Source organism: Hipposideros armiger, unplaced genomic scaffold (genome assembly GCF_001890085.2).
Source record: "Hipposideros armiger isolate ML-2016 unplaced genomic scaffold, ASM189008v1 scaffold_304, whole genome shotgun sequence".
Taxonomy (NCBI): domain Eukaryota; kingdom Metazoa; phylum Chordata; class Mammalia; order Chiroptera; family Hipposideridae; genus Hipposideros; species Hipposideros armiger.
The window spans coordinates 1,576,065-1,593,209 of NW_017731654.1; the positions used below are offsets into that span (position 1 = coordinate 1,576,065).

The 17,145-nt window shown below is 40.2% G+C and overlaps 1 protein-coding gene across 1 annotated transcript in view; it reads left to right on the forward strand.

Moving 5' to 3' along the window:
* Positions 1 to 17,145, forward strand: part of ZZEF1 (zinc finger ZZ-type and EF-hand domain containing 1) — a 106,488-nt gene that overhangs the window by 49,054 nt on the left and 40,289 nt on the right. The window contains exons 19-31 of the mRNA XM_019659838.1: positions 203 to 362; positions 1,210 to 1,331; positions 1,430 to 1,552; positions 2,382 to 2,548; positions 2,626 to 2,707; positions 3,546 to 3,747; positions 4,736 to 4,884; positions 6,608 to 6,848; positions 9,308 to 9,387; positions 11,549 to 11,642; positions 12,365 to 12,833; positions 13,535 to 13,699; positions 16,556 to 16,675. Coding sequence (XP_019515383.1) covers positions 203 to 362; positions 1,210 to 1,331; positions 1,430 to 1,552; positions 2,382 to 2,548; positions 2,626 to 2,707; positions 3,546 to 3,747; positions 4,736 to 4,884; positions 6,608 to 6,848; positions 9,308 to 9,387; positions 11,549 to 11,642; positions 12,365 to 12,833; positions 13,535 to 13,699; positions 16,556 to 16,675 — 2,174 coding nt within the window. The remainder of the gene's footprint in view (positions 1 to 202; positions 363 to 1,209; positions 1,332 to 1,429; positions 1,553 to 2,381; positions 2,549 to 2,625; positions 2,708 to 3,545; positions 3,748 to 4,735; positions 4,885 to 6,607; positions 6,849 to 9,307; positions 9,388 to 11,548; positions 11,643 to 12,364; positions 12,834 to 13,534; positions 13,700 to 16,555; positions 16,676 to 17,145) is intronic.

Below are 17,145 nucleotides of genomic sequence, written 5' to 3' on the forward strand. Positions count from 1 at the left end.
GCTCTGAAAAGCTGAGGGCAAAAGAAGAGGTTTCATAATATACTGTCTTTCTTGGTCACTTCTGGTTGAAAGCTTCTTGCTGACCATGTCCCACTTCCCTAGAATTTTTTTTGCCAGTGACAGCTGCTGTCTTAAAAAATGGCCGTGGCTGTGTTCTGTGAATGGCCTTGCAAACACTTTCTCTTTGTCTCCTGTCGTGTAGTGTGAGCTGTTGATGCTCAATGTGACCCAGGGGGAGGTGGGCTCTGTGCTCTTCTCCCTGTTCTGGTCTGTCCAAGGCAGCCTGCTCTCCTGGTGCTACCTGCAGCTGAAGAGCTCGGACTCTGGAGCCAAAGATCTTGCCGTTGACCTTATTGAAAAATGTGAGTTTCAGAACAAAATCCATGAAAACAGATGTTTGGGTTTTGACTCTGTGTATGTACTTATTTCTTTTTAGTACCTCATTCATCAAGTGTGCATATGGTTTTCTTGATACAAATCAGATTTTTCTTTTGCCCAATTTCTTGTTTGAATGTGGAAATATGCCTAAGTATTTTTATTGTAGGGTTGGGTCATTTCACAGCCTAAACATTGCCTTTGTTGTCATACTGCACTCTTCAGTAGAGTCTGTCCTCCTTGTTTTAGTCACGTCATCCAAAAAGGAAAGTCTTAAAAGCTAAGGTGTGTGAGCACTGCTGTGATCTTTGCTGATTACTGAAAATACTCAGATTCATGTCCCACAAAACCACAGAAAATTGTATGTAACTCAGCAGGTTCTGAGAAATCACATGTGCAAAATTCAGTTCCATCAAACTTGGTTTCAGCAGCCGTAACAAAAATGCCTACGCTGTTGAGCCGTGCCATGTGAAGCTTGTCCCCACTGGATGGCACACCTAATGATGGGCCCATTGTAAACCAAGGGAAAAGAGACTGGCAGCGGAGCCAGTCAGCCATGTAACTTCACTCATGAGAGTGATATCTCCACCTTATTGGAAAGCAGCAAAGGCAAAACAATATAATAAATCACTCACTTTAAAAGGAATCTTTTACTGAGATTTTGCACCTTTTCCCACCCAGAGGAAAGCATTAGTGTGACATCTCATGGTCTCGTGGTCTTTCTGATGCGGAATTCCTTCCACAGCTTCTGTGACAGCTTTGCCCTTGATGATGACCAAGCAAGTGATATTTATACCATACAAAATGTTAATTATTCTCTTTATGTTTTGGCAGATGTTGAACAGTTTCTGGCAAGCATGAGAGTGATTTTGGAATCCCTTTTGTCACAATATAGTGGAAAAATCATAGTAGAAAAATTATGTAATTCAGTGTTTTCAATGGCAGCTCGTCAACTGGTAAGACAAAGTGGCAGCCATTTATAAAGGGTGGGAGGGGGTTGGTGTACAGGCAGAGTCTGAGGTAGACGCTAAGTGCTTTGTTCATCTCCCTTTAGGTAATCTTTCTGCTGGACTTCTGTGCTTTAGACATTTCCCACTGCACACTCTTGAGAGAGTTCAGTACCCTAACAGAGCTGTTAAAGAAGCTCTGCGGTGACCCTGAAGGCGGACTGAATAAGGTAATTGGAGTTGGCAGTTGAACCTGCTGTGTATTCGCCCTTAGGAGCAGTGTGACCATACTTAATGAAACATACCATGAGTAGTACAGATCTACACAGATAAATTGCTTCTAGAAGGCCAACCTGAGTTGATTTGGCGTGGTCAGCATTAGAAAGGAGACACAGAGGAAGCTGTGCACAGATTAATTTCATCATTTTATAGTACATGAAGTTATACAAAAACCATGTAAATGGATAATCAGATTGAAGTCTAGAATAGAAAAGGCAAATTAGAAGGGTTGCTATTTAAAAGAAGTTGTCCCTCACTTAACCTTACAGGACACAAAATTTTTTGCATTATCTTTTTTGAGTCTCACAACAATTCTGTGGGAATAGAAAGAGAATATATTAAAAAGCCTATTTTAAAGGGAAAAAGAGCAAAGACTAAAAAAAAAAAAAAAAAATGGAGGGAAAAGAATGGATGGGCTCAGATTTGCCAAGGTCACAAGTAGGAATTTAAGGTCTTTATAGTCCTAACTCTGTTTTTTCCCCTGGAAATTCATGCTAGCAGTGATTTGTAAGAAATAGTTTTGTCATAGTTAGAAAGTAAAAGCTAATCACAGAGTTACTATGGTGCAGAAAAAAGCCACATGTTTCTCTGCTGACTAATAAGTGTATATTGATCTGTATGTGTAGATGGAAATGTCAGGTCTATTTTTAGCCTGCGTATGATCTGTGTAGGGATGTCAAAGGCTGTCCTTTTGACACTGATGTAGGAACATGGTTTACTGCGTATGGCTGGATGTAAAGTGATGGCAACCTTTCTTACTTGGCTCCTTTGTTTGCATAGCTGGATGTCGAGACTTGGCAACAGGAACGGCCAGTGGTGTTACATACGTGGACTAAGGAGTCTGCCCACAACTATGAAAATAATTGCCATGAGGTGTCGGTCTTTGTTAGCCCCGGAGCAACCTATTTTGAAGTGGAATTTGATGAGCGGTGTGAAACTGAAAAAAGGTAAGACACACGTTCTTCTTTCCCAAGAAATGATCAAAACTGAGAGAAGGAAAGTGATAGAGATTATGCTTTCACAGGTATGATTATCTGGAATTTACCGACACTAGAGGTGGGAAAACACGCTATGACACAAAAGTTGGCACCGATAAATGGCCCAAGGTGAGTGGCCTTCTCAGGAAGAGATAAAATGCCTACTTCTGCATCACTTCTTCTCCTTTTGTCAGCCCCCAGGGAGTAATAAATGTATGGTATTTGAAAGGAAGCATTTACATTATAGCTTGTAAAAGGAAGGAGTTCAGCAAACTACAACCTGTCACCTGTTTTGTAAATAAAGGTTTTTTGGACCACAGCCATGCCCATTGTTTATGTATCACCTATGGCTGCCTTGGCCCTGCAAGAGCAGACTTGAGTGGTCGCAGCAGAGACTGTATGGCCCAGAAAGTCTAATAATTTACCATCTGGTTCTTCACAGGAAGTTTGCCAACCCCTGGTTTATGTCACATTGTCCAGATTAAACGGGGAGCTGTTGTCCTTAGCAAGAAGGGGCTGGTGGGTCCAGGAGGGCCCAGACCATGGTGTTGAAAGCCAGGAGTCCACCTCCTAGTGAGGTCTGCGTGATCTCCAGGCTGGGAGGGTCAGAGCTGCCTCAGACTGTGACCTTCCCTCTGCCATCATTGGACTTGAATGGGAGCAAAGGAACGGGCGAACATGCGCTCTGGCTGAGCAGGCAGCGGGCAGATGGGCATCTGAGGTTTAGAAAACTGCCCAGCCATTTCCTGCCAGCTTTGCTTCTTCGTGTGGTGCAGTTGTGAATTTTATGTTTCAGTCACCCCGTTGTGCATTTCTCCTTCAGGAGTTTTGGTGGGGTTGATAAGATATAGTGGTAAGACTATAAATTTCAAACTTAGATTTTTTTGAATTATGAAGAACATGCTTACTACTGCAATGCTGCCTTCTCAAATCTATTTGACCACATGACTTTTTTGTTTGTTTCTAGAAAGTGACCTTTAAGGCTGGTCCTCGGCTACAATTTCTCTTTCACTCTGACAGCAGTAACAATGAGTGGGGCTACAAGTTCACTGTCACTGCCTATGGCCTGCCTGATGTTGCTGTGTCTTGGGGGTTGGACTTTCAGCTTCTCGTTTCCCGACTGATGGGACGCCTTGCTTCCCAGTGCATGGCACTCAAGTCCGTCCATCGTAAGTCCACATACCGCCCCTTCCCTTCTTGTGACAGCCACATTGAAGAGCAAGGTGGTACTCTCTCTCATTAGGTTGTCTCCACATAATGACAAAGCAAAGGTGTTGATAGAATTACCTTTCAGTTTCCTTTAGGCTAAGCCAGAAGAAAATGTCCACTTGACACTGAGGAGGGAGCTGGTTTTTAGCAGCATTGTCATCCTTTTTTTTTTATAAGTAATTTTGGTATACTTCAACAAGAAGGCAGAAGTATAGAATACATTAATTGTATATCCTTTAACTAATTGTATATCCTTTAACTTTAACTCTATGGATATTTATGTAAATACATGAATGTGAATTTTATCTTAACATGATTTCTTCAACTTAGTTACTAAATTCATCCAAGAAACACGAATTATATAGAAAAAAACTTTCTAGTATATTTTATTTCTATATCATTTCTTGAGTTTTTCTGATTTTAAAAGTAAAACAATCATAGAAAAATTACATAATGGAGAAAAGCCATCCTTAATCCTAACACCCAAAGATACTATTGTTAACATTTTAATTTATTTCCACCTAGTCTTTTTTCTATGTCTGTTCATAAACACATATATGGGGGGGTATTTCATTATTATTTTTTACAAAATTGAAAGTTTACAAAAGTTGACATTTCCCCATTAAACATTCCTGAATGGTCTCCTGTTATACCCTAGAGACGGTTCACATTCTTTTTTCAGCTTACTGTACAGACTAGTCGTTTCTGAGGGACCTTGTAGCTGAAGCTATTCCACAGAGTGGCAGCATTTCAGGACTTCCTTATGGTTTGGGTTCACCTGGCCTATGTTCTCATGAAGTTCACAATTACATTCTGGTAAAAGTGGGTGAATTCCCTCCAAGTCTTAATAATGCCCAAGGTTTCTAAAACCTTTTCTTCATCAATTCAGAGACTCTCAGTGTATTATGGGAAAAAATAGAGCTCTCATAAGCCTTCTTCTCTTTCCAGAGCTAGGAGGTAACATGGCAGTACCTCAGGCAAAAATGGCCTTAGTCTTAAACTCCCCCTTGTGGAAACCTGTCTTCCGGCATCAAATAAGTCCAGAGCTGGGATCAGAAGCAAGCTGGCCCACTCATCCACACCAGGATAGTAAGGAGGTATTTACTCTTCTCTCGTCTTTCTATTTGGAATGGGAAAAGTTGACTAATACTTGTTACTTTATAAACATTTGCGTTTCTATCTAATCAGCCCCCCATGAAGCTGTTAGCTCCTTAAAGGCAGAAACTACCTCTCTTTCATTTAGTGTCCCCACTGTGTACCACAGGGGCCAGTGTGTAATGGGCATTCGAAAATATTGATTGGCTGACTCCAGTGAAATATATTAGTTGCTTGGTAGATCTCTCTTGGTGGAGTTATTAACAAAATGTTGAATCTATTTCTGGTGCCCTGAGTCAAACTTTAGAGTAAATGATATATGGTGTACTTTTTGTTCTCCATGAAATGGCACATGATGTAGCCTTGTAATAAAAAAATGGAACAAGTTTGCCTGCTGTCTCTTTTTCATCTCCTATCCTGCCCTGTCTCTGCTCTCCTACTTTTCCTCCCTTCTTCTCTCCTCCCCCCACCTCCAAGTTATTCAGCAGCTAATTGCTGAATCCGGGGACTCTTCCTCAGCGTCTCTTCTCCTCTCCCTCTCTGTTAAATTGGGTTCCTTCAGACCCTCTCTTCTTTTGATTCCATGGTAGTCCACTGTCTTCTCTTACATGTAACCGCTCCATCAGCATCCTTTATTGACCTCTCTTATTTCTCCTCTAAACAGTGGGCTTAATTCAGGCTTTCTTTCCTTTCCAACAGCCCACCAACAACCTTTTCCTCTCATCTCTCTTCCACTGTCACATCTGTGTGGATAACTCCTCAGTGTCAGTTTCCAGCCCTGTTTCTTCTCCCAGGCTCCAGTCATGTTCCTCCATCTTCCTGTTAGGTATTTCCATTTCAGTGTTTGGGCTCCCTTTAACTCAGGAGTATAAAACCAGGATGCCCCACCCCTCCACCCCTGCAACTGCTCACTCTTTTTATTGTCATCGTTGTTTGCCTAGGCACTGAGCCATTGTTAACGTAGCTTCACCTTTCTCCCACCTTATTCTCACCTCTTCTATCCAGTCAACTGCAAGCCCTATGGATTCTTCCTTGTGGTGTTCTTCTCTTTCCATTCCCTCTGTCTCCATCTTTCTCCAGGCCCTCATCTTGCACTTGCATTGTTACATTGGTACCTACCAAGATTTTTTTGTTTTAATCACTGCATTATCTTGTCATTCCACTGCCAAGCACCATTAATGGCTCCCCATTGCCCACAGGGTGAAGTCTAAACTCCTCAGTGTGACAGTCAAGGCTCTCTACAGTCTCCTTTCACCTTACCTATCTGACTCTAGTTCCCACCACTCCCCAGCTGAGACTTCAGGCCAGGTCAGTCTCCCCACTGACTCTTAACTTCTGCTAATGGTTGTGTTCCTCAGGGCCAAACCTGTCCAGTCTTCACCGTCCAGTCCAAAGCCCATATTCTCCAGGAGGCTTTTCTTAATTACTTTAACCTGCTAGGAACTCTCTCCTGTGAATTCTCAGCACTGGGTATCCCGTCTAGGCATTTGGCACTTCATAATCTTTTGCTTTATGGTGGTGCAAGTTTTAATGCTTTTAATGTTTTATTTATGTTTACCTTTATTTTTTTAATCCATATTTCTGTCTGGTCTCCCCAAAATAGATTTAATCTTCCTGAGAGTATGCACCATGTTTTATACTTCTGCTTTGGCCTAGTAGGTATTCAGTAAACTTTACTTTTTGAATGACTATCTTAAACATGATGTTTTTTATTGTTGTTCCCAGGTTAAGAACATCCCTGATGATCCCTGCCACCATTTTCTTCTTGATTTTGCACAGTCAGATCCTGCCCAGAACTTCTGTGGGCCATTTTCAGAACTTTTCAAAGGATTCATACAGGCATGTAGAAAACAGGCCCCAAAGACAGATATAGTTGCTGGTTCCACTATTGATCAAGCTGTGAACGCCACCTTTGCTGCTCTGGTGTATCGCACTCCAGACTTATATGAGAAGCTGCAAAAATATGGTAACTTATATTACAGGGAATATTTTTCATCTGAAGGCCAATTGCTAAGTTTTAAGAAAGCCTATGTTAAGTGAAAATTTTAAAATATTTTAAAATACAAACATATTTCTACAACTGTAGACTCATCTTGTTAGTCCTACATTGCCAGTCAAAAGATTCATGACCAATTTATAATTAGCAGACCGGACTGTATGACTAGTCGCCTTGAGTTTCCTAATTAGCAGATAATTTGTCTTACCCAAATTCTAATGGAAAACTGCCAAGAAGCTTAATGGAAAGAAACCTTAACTTGGGCTATAGTCCCAGCTCCAAAACTAGAAGTTGTGCAGCTTCAGGTTAATCAGACAACTTTTCTGCACCTTAGTTTCCTTCTCTGTGAAAGTTTAGATTTGATTAGCTCTAACATTCTAGGAAATTCCAATTAAAACCTGGATTGATTAGGTACTTGAATGTGCCAATAACAAAGGAGGAAATGTAGGTATTAACTTGTTAGATTTGCAGCTTCTTTGTAGCATCATGCCTGCTCGGCTTCCTTTGTTGATAGCCTGCCCCTCACCGTTCTTTTCCTCGTGTCCCCAGGGACACCATCCCTGTGTATTTACTGTGTATGTAGCCAGCAGCCTAACAGGACCACAGGAAGGAGAGTCTCTATTCATAATTTTTTAGGGGAAAAACATTTCAGACCCTACTTAAAGATGAGGTATGGGTTTTCCCAAGCACTTTGGTCAAGTTTGTGTTCTTCCCATGGTGCAGATGAAACAAGCTGGAACAAATGCTTCCTTTCATTAGAGTAGGTAATTGACTGTTGCTTGTATTATTATTATTATTATCATCATCATTGTTATTATTATTATTGATGCTATTAATATTGATAATATTATCACTGCTACCTGTATTTCTGAGTCCTTTGGATCGCATTGCAGAGTTTATTTTGTGATTTCTAAAACATCTTGATTACTCCCTCAGTTCTTAATAGGACAAGAAGCTGTCCAAATACATAAAACTCCATTGAGGCATGAGTGCTTTATGGAAACAGCTGTCATATGGAAGAGTGTATCTCTGCTGGGGGCTGGGTTTTGAAAATAACTTCAGTGTATGTTTCATAATCAAGTTGTAGTAAGAGAGCTGGACTGTTGTTACCTGTGGAAACTTGCAGTAGAGGGATCAAAGCCTTTTGAGTTAAAAGCTGAGAAACAGAAGGTTTCTGGCTGGAGGAGAGTTCCCCAGCTTCTTTTCAAATCATGGTCAGATATCACATACCTAATTGTGATAGATAAACACACAATTAAGTGTGAGAATTAGAAATATTTCACCAACTGGGCTATTTCGCGAATACCTACCAGTGTTGCTTTGCAGAAGGCACACTTGGTCTCAGTCTTGGTGTCCCTGCCTTTCAGGGCAATTCATGGGGTCTTCACTACTGAGCCACTTTGAGAGTGGTTTCTGGCTAGCTAATTTGTGTAGTATTTTTGCCTAAAAATGGGTCATCTTTTTGGGTTAGGAATGTATGGGAGGAGTTTTTCAACTAGGCTATAAGCTGCTTGAGAGCAGGGACCATGTCTGTTTTTGTTAGTGTTTTCTTCCCAGTGCGTGATACAGGGCCCAGCACTTTCCAGGTGTGCAGAAAATACTCATTGCCTCACACGTGGGTGCAGCAGACAGCTTCATGCCCTGTAGCACATGTTATCCTTTGGTTTTCTGACGAAGGGAAGGGGCAGACCTCATAGGTCTTTCTGTAAAAAAAATAAAACTATAACTTTTTTGTTATTTTTCGAATTATAAAAATAATACTCAGGGGTATATATATCTTAACTATTACATTGTTTTGTGCACTTGAAACTAATAAAAAATTAAAAATAATAATAAAAAATAATACCCATTTATGTAGAAACTTACAAAATACATAAAAGCTTAAAATAATTAACTATAATTCTCACCACTTTGAGAATGCCTCTGTTAACATTTTTCTCTATATCTATATATTTATATGTGTATATATATGTACATATACATCATGTTTTTATATGTATATTCTTTTAAAATAAGATAATTTTTATATTGTTTTATCACCAAGCTTTTTTACTTAATATATACCATGAGCTTTTTTCCATGTCAATAATTATTTTTTACTCACTTTTGATATTCTTTATTTTCCTTTCAATATTTTTTATATCCTACTTTTACATGTTTACTTTTAGTATTTTACTCACTTTAGTATATCTGTTTCAGATGTTTGTTTGAAAAAAGTTAATTTGAAGTAACACAGAGAACCCATTAAAGATACTTGTGGCTTAACTGATTATTTTTTTCCCCAAGGCTCTGTTACCACCCCCAATGTGTAAGTGTCAGGGGAAGGACTTTTTCTGTGGGTTAGGAGATTTAGAAGCTACTTTATATTTAATGTTGCAGTAGTGAATTATGTTAACTGAATGTAATCGCTTCCTTTCTCCTTTCCCCAGTAAACAGTGGGGGCAAGACATCCCTGAGTGAGGAGTTTGCACAGGTGTATTCCTTGGCCGATGGGATTCGAATATGGATGGTAAGATTTTTTGTTTTGCATGCGATTTTTATGTATTTTGAGTTTTGCCACCATATCACGGAATTAAGGTAAGTAGCTCTCTTCTCAAGAATATAACTTTAGGAATATTTTTTTAAACTGAAGTTTAGTGACGTGCATGGATATAAAATAATTTAGAACTCTTGAAATCATAATTTGGTCAGTGTTGAGAATGTTCAGTTGAGCCCCCTTCCCTGCTCAGTAACCCCAAAGGCCACTCTTTGGAACCTCTTAGCCTGGGAGGGAAAGCATTGCTTTAGATTCTGGGAAGCCACTGACAGTTTTAGTCAGGGGAGAGGCCTTTCTCCAAGGACAGGCCTTTCTGCATTTTAGGAAAATGATTCTATAGCATTGTTTGTGATAGCAATCAACTGGAAGAACAAAATGCACATTGGTTGGAGGATGGACAAAAAGATTGTGCATTATATTACTATGTAATACTATATAAATGCACAATAGTACAGTGTAAGGTAATACTGTTATTGCAATGAAAGTTGAGTGAAGAGAGCTACATGTATCAGCATGGATGGTGCTCATAAAATGAGCAAAAAACAGCAAGTTGTAGAAGAATGCATAAGTATAGTGTTCCTTCTATAAGATTTAAACACAAACCAAATCTGTATGTTATGTACATAAATATGTAGTAAAATTATACAGATGCATGGAAATGACAAGCACCCAAATCAGGAGAATTGTTTTTATTTCTTAGGCATATAGATGAATACCTATATATCAATATTATTTTGTATATACATATACATATACATATATATATATATATACACAATCATCTTAAATATTGTACAGTAATTTGAGGAAAAACCTTATATAACTTAGTAGAGAATGGATAATGAGACTGAAAGCAGGAGACGAATTGTGATAATTAGATGAGGATGGTTTCTGCTACTTAGAAGATAAAATAAGTAGCCTTTGTGATTGATGTGAGTGGTGAACAAGAGGATGGGATTTAGGACGGTTCCCATATTCCTGGTTTGGGTGACTTGGTGGGTGGTGGAAGCATTGACCAGAATAGGAAAAATGGCCTTGGATCTGGGAGTCGGGAAGCAAGTTCAGTTTGGAACATGTTGAGTATGAGGACATCTAGGTTATCTGAGACATCTAGCTGGAGAATTTAGTAAAAATGAAAGAATCTAAACGGCTGATGCTTCATGGAAATGTCAAGGCCAAGAGGATAGTTTCAAATCATTGGTAATGGTGTTTTTTGGTTTTTTTTAATGTATGAGTTTAAGAACAGACAACCTTTTATATGCTTCACAATGATTAGAACATACTTAGTACCCAAAAGTACTGGATAGGTAGATGGAAACCAAAATGAACAGGATCTCTCAGAAGAAACTAAAAGGCATCATCATCAGAATGATAGGAGGAAAATCAGAAGTGCTGGCAGAGAAACCAACACAGTAATAGCAGTTTAAGAAAGAGTGTCTGATAAAGTCAGACCACAGTTCAGGTAAAAAGGATGAGGCAGTTGACAAGGCACATTATAGATTGTGCTTCTGGTTTAGCAGAGGATAGACTGCTAAAGCTGGACAAGATGCCAGCCTTCTCTCCATGACTGTGACCTCTCACACATCACACGTGGCCTTCTGCCAGCCATCAGCACTGCGGCCACACTCTGGCCACTGACTGCGCTGGTACTAGGAGCACCATTGTCTGCCCGGCAGTCTCAGCATCACTTAGAGGTGCGTTCCCCTTATTCAGGGTAGAATAGAGATCAGATTTTGGTCCAGCCTCTGCAGCAAACCGGGTGTGCGACCCTTGGAAGACCCTTCACTTTGCTGGACCTCGGCAATTTTATCTGTAGTAGGTCAGCTTTAGGTAAGGGCCCCTCTAGCTCCAGTGTTCCAGAATTTTTTAATTAATATGGTCATGGATCCAAACCCCTCCCAAATAACACATAGTTGAAAAGAAGGAAGTTTTGCAGATACCCCTTTAGACAGCTCATAGCCTGGATTACCTGTAGGACTAACACAAACAGCCCAGTCCTGTGTCCTTACCAGCTGGACAGTAACGTAAAGTTCTCTATGATTCCAACACTGTGTGCTTTTGAAGTAGTTTGCTGTAGGTGCCCATGCTGCCCTGTCTGGACAGCCTAATTATGTGGCTCAAATCCTCCCCCCAGTTAGAGATGAAACAGAAGTCCCTGATGAGCCTGGGGAATGAGGCAGAAGAAAAGCTCACGTCAGAAGCTGCTGAGGCGAACCCTGAGAGCCTGGGTGAGTGTGCCGACTCCAGATGTCACTACTGGGCCTTCCGTTTCCATTTCATAGAAAACCAGTGAGCCGTTTTCTAGATTAGTTTAGTTGAAGCTGTGTTGACTTTGGGAAAGTAGCACAGGCACTAAATGTAGTTTCCAAGGATGTGGAAACTTTCCTTTTTACTTATTTCTAATTACTTCTCTTAGGAGGCATCAGGTGCTTTTAGAACTATACCTTGTTATGAATATTCAATGAAATTAAGGAATTACTGTTAATTTTTCTTTGATGGTGTCATGGTTATGTTAGTTTTTAAAACTCCCTTTATTTTTATTTTATTTATTTATTTTTTTAGCAAAATACCTGAAGTTCTTACAGATGAAATAACGTGATGCCTGGGGTCTGCTTGGGAGTGGGGAGTGAATGGGGATGAAACAAGACCGGCCTTGGGTTAATAGCTATTGAAGCTGGGTGAGGGGTACATGGAAGGGTCCTTATTACTATTCTCTCTATATATATGTTTGAAAATGTCCACAAGAAAAAATTTTTAAGTGTGCTGATACCGCCGGGAAGATTTTGGTCTGCATAATGAGATAAAATTTGATTCTATTCTTAGATATGTATATCACTGTATTAAGGTATTCCTTGTCCTAAATTATAGTTTAAATAGATAATTTCCTCCCTAAAACTAGGCCATAAGTTTAATTTTGACTTTTTTTCATTATCTTTCTTTTTGCATTTAGCGAAAGAATGTATTCAGAAGAGTCTTCTATTACTCAAATTTTTGCCCATGGGTATAAGTTCAAAAGAAAGCCGTGACAAGTTGGTGACTACCGATGAAACTGATCACCTGCAGCCACTTGACAAGCGCCATAGGACAAGCTCTGTGGTAGAGGAGCACTTCCAAGCCTCGGCATCTCCCACTGAAGCAGCCCCTCCTGCTGCAGCAGACAGGAGTACTGGCTTGGATGTCCAGCCAAAACCGCCATCTATCAGTGGCCCTCTTGCCACAGAAGTCTCCTCTGCCACAGCTGAAGAGCCCTCGTCACCTTCCACTCCCACCCGGCGGCCTCCCTTCACCCGAGGGCGACTCCGGCTGCTTTCCTTCCGATCAATGGAGGAGGCCAGACCGGTGCCCACAGTGAAAGAGAAGTACCCCATCCTGAAGGATGTCATGGACTTCATTAAAGACCAGTCACTCTCCCACGAGAGGTGAGCCAGGCATGACCTTCCCAACACTTTCTTTTTCCGAGCCATAGGTATCCAGTTTAGTCAAATGCTTAAAGTTCGTGTTAAAAATGAGCAAATAGAATTTGAAGGACAGATCAAGATTTGTTTTAGAATGCTCAAAAAAATTTTTTTTTCTTTTAAAGAAGCATTTTTGCACTAAAATTTGTATATAATATTGTTTGTAAATTATATCTCAATAATGTACCGTTAGGATAAAAAAAAAAGAAAGAAAAGAAAGGAAATATTTCTTTTGGTAGCTGCCACTTATCAGTTTGCCTTATTTTAACCCTGGGAGAGATTTAGAATTTGATATTTTCTGTCACAATTATTTGTAAATGGGCTTACATCTCTGGAACTATTGCATGTTTTAATTTCCTGTCCTAAGAATTAAGGCTTTGTCTCTGTGGGGAAGTGAAGATATCAGAGTTCCTTTTTAATGAATTAATTTTTTCATATGGATTGATGGGCTTCTGGACAGTTGGTATGAACTGATGTGTAATGCTGCTGTGTAATGCCTAAAAGCAGCAAACAGTTATTGATATCCTGTCTGAGTGATATTTCTGATCCCTCACAATAGTATTTCCTTTGTATTAATATGGCATCAGAACTTGGGTGGGGGTTGTTTTCTTTCTGCTCCAGCTCAAGCGTTTTCTGGGTGTTCCTGACTTGAGTTCTGTCTCCAGTGTTATAAAGGTTCTTTCCTTGAGGAAAGCCCAAGCCCAGAGCATCCTGGAAGTTCTGAGGATAATTCAGTATTGTGCAGAATCCCTTGGTCAGCCTCATTGCTTCCATCCGCCTTACATACTTTTCCTGTTGGAACTTCTGACCTGCCAGAAAGAGTTTACCAAGTAAGTGTAAATTACAAGTCTGCAAGGAAAACAAGCAGAGTTCTTTGTAAAGAAATCATTATTGTCTTCTGTAATTAATTCTATCAGTTCCATGTAGGAAACGAATTTACATTTTTAGTCAATTCATTCTCTTACCCTAAGGAAAAATGGGCTCTATTCTATGCTTTTAATAAGTAAACATCAGGAACATGTTTATTCTTCCTGGTGAGTTTATCAGCTTTATTTTACCAGACAATGAGGATTGTGTTCCTCATGTACCCAAACTCATCATTTAGCTTCTAGAAGTTGTGAGCTCATTTTAATGCTCATTTACAGTAATGACATTAGTCTGAGTACCTCACAAGGTTGGTCTAACCTGCACTCAATAAATATTTTCTGAGCATTGACTATGCCAGGCACTCCTCTAGGCGTTATATATACAGCAGTAGAGAAGGCAGACTGACCCTTGAATGGAGCATGTATAATATTGAGGAGAGACAGACAACATATAACAAATATATATATATATATATATATATGATAGTGATATTGCTAAGTGGTGATTTCATACAGAGTGATCTAGTTTGAATGGTCAGGGAACGCAGGAGGAGGACATGACGTGTAAACTAAGGGATGACTGACCAGCTGAGATTGCGGGGGTTGGCGGGGGAAGAGCACTAAAGGCAGAAGAAACAGCACAAAGGCCCTAGGGTGTGCGATTAGTCCAAGGAACAGAAAGAAAACCAGTGTCTGAGTGAGAGGGGGACAAGGGAGGAGACGTGTTCAGAAAACTAGGCAGGGCCCATATCATAGAAAGCTTTGTAGCATATAATGTATAGTATTTAGATTTTTATACTGAGTTGTTGATAGGAAACCCCTAGAGAATTTTAAGCTCAGCAGGAATACTGATTTATATTCATAAAGATACTTCTGGCTACTATATAAAAAGGGGTGGAAGTAAGGAAAGTGGTTAGGAGATTGTTGCAGTAGTCCAGGCCAGAGATGGTGGTGATTTGGGCCAGGGAATAGAACTGGATATGGAGAGAAAAGGATGAGAGTCATGATTTATTTTGGAGGTAGAATTGTCAGCTTACTGATGGATTAGATGTAGAGGGTGACTGAGAGGAATCATGGGGAAAGAAACTTTAGGATTTTGGCTTGAGCAGCTGGATGAATGGCGGTGCATTTTATGAAGGAGAAGAGTATGGAAGAAACAGATTGGTGTGAAAATCAAAAGTTTTGTTTTGGCCGTGTTAAATTTGAATGGCTTTTTTCACATCCAAGTAAAGGAGATCAAGGAGTGGCCATCGAGAATGAAAACTAGGGAACGGTGGTGTCAGAGAAGCCAACAAAAGAATATATCTTAAAAGATAGGAATGGTCAGGTGTGTCAAATACTGATGTGAGAGGCTGTGTGAGAGAAGAACACACTGGATTTGATAAGTCTTACTGGAGCCATGGGGCCAAAAGCCCAGTTGGACTGGGTTGAGAAGAGAATGGGGTGAGATAAAATGGAGAGAAAGACTATAGACATTATTCCAGAAATTTGTCCTTAAAGGGGAGCAGAGGAAGAGGGCAGTAATTGGAGCAGATGGGGGATCGTGGAGGGTTTTCAAGAGGCATTAGAGTATATTTGTATGCTGGTGGGAATGAGTCAGTAATGAGGACAACTTAATGCAGGAAGAGAGGGATCAGTGCAGTAGCAGTTGCTTAAGTAGAGAAGCTGGCCTTTGACAGAGCCAGGGAGACTGTATCTGTGATCGCGTGGCTAGAGATGCACGTTGGCTGGTAAGTTTGGTGGTACAAAGATGGGGGCATTCCTGTGTGATCATTTCTATTTCTAAAAAATAAGAGGGTAGTCATCAGCTAAAAATGAAGGTTTAGGATGAGGTGGTGGCAGTTTAAGGAGAAGTGGAAAGGTTTAATAACACTTGAAAAAGTCAGTCTGATTGTCTGACAATTTTGAGTGCTTATTTGAGAATTATGGTTGTGAATTTCAAGTGATACTAGTCAACTTTGTTGTGTGGTGTTTCCCTCAGCAACACTTAGCTGTTTTGATTTGGTGTAAGATTTCTCAGGCAAGTACATGGAGGGAGAGAGCAGCAAGGGAGTTGGTGATTGCTGAGGTGTGATTACGGCGGTAGACCATGGAAACTAAGCTGAATATGGAGCAAAGAGAAAGCGTGGTAGTAGGTAATGAACACGAGGCAGCATCATGGGATGGGGCTCACTGGGATTGAGAAGGATGTTGTGGGAGTCCCAGAGTAGGTGAGCAGAAAGAGAGGTCGGGGTCAGAGTAGATGCTCTGAAGTCAGGATTTCAGAGGTAATTCCACTACTGTGACGACAAGGTCAAGGAAGTGGCCATCAGGCTGAGATGGCTAAGGGGATGGAGGTGAAGATCGCAGAGAATCCAGGGATAGAGGGACTGGGGCATCCTTCCCATGGATCTTGAAGTCTCCACAGTGAAGGGGATCAAGGTAGAAGAGACATGAGCCTCGTGCTAAAATCATCAGTGAAGGGAAGCAGAGGGGTGGGCATGACTCTGTGGAGAGGATTAAATGACGTATCTTGTGAAAAAGACCACAGTATATGGCACTCAGGTAGTGGTGGGAAGGGTGCTTTTCATATTAACAAAGGAAGGAAGATAAATAATTGTATTTCCATATTCCTGTGGGAAGCCCTCTTGACCCAGGCAGATGGGCTCACTCGCTGTTACAGCTGTTACTTTCTGAAGTCACTGTATTTGCATTTACTTAAGTTTCTGCGCCAGGTAGTTCAGCTTACTGCTTCTTGGCTCTTCTTTGTGTAAGGAATAATGATTATTATGTAAATGATGTTCTGACAATTAAGTGATTGGTGATTTCCTCTGTTTCCAGTTATTTCGGACACTTGGAGGGCTGTGGTGCAGATCTACACAAAGAAATTCGAGACACTTACTATCGATTTGTTCTCTTTTTGGTCAAAGCAATCAAAGGATTTAGTAGCATAAATGACAGGTACTGGATAACTATAATTTCTAGAGAGAAAATTATTTCTGTTCTTTCTGATTTTAAAAGACATATTCAATGTTGAAAATATAGATACGTACAAAGAATAAAATGAAAATAACCCTAATCTTACCATCTAAAGCTAATTGCTAATGTTAACTTATTAGTACGTTTTCTCCCAGCCTTTCTTTTATATAGTGTATACAGTTTTTTAAAGGGGATGGGTCTTGGCTTATCTAAGAATTTGTAACCTGTTATTTTTAGTTTTTTATGTATTATGTTCAGTTTTAAAACAAGTTATAAAGCCGCTCCCCAAGCTCCTCCATAGTGAGTGGTTTAGGAATAAACCTTAAAGCAAATGGTTCTTCTCTACATCTGAGTTGCATAACCTGGGCTAATTTGGGGCCAGCCCTGCTCTTGCTATTTTTTGAGAGGTGATTTTTTTTTTTTTTTTAAGATTTCATTGGGGAATTGGGGGA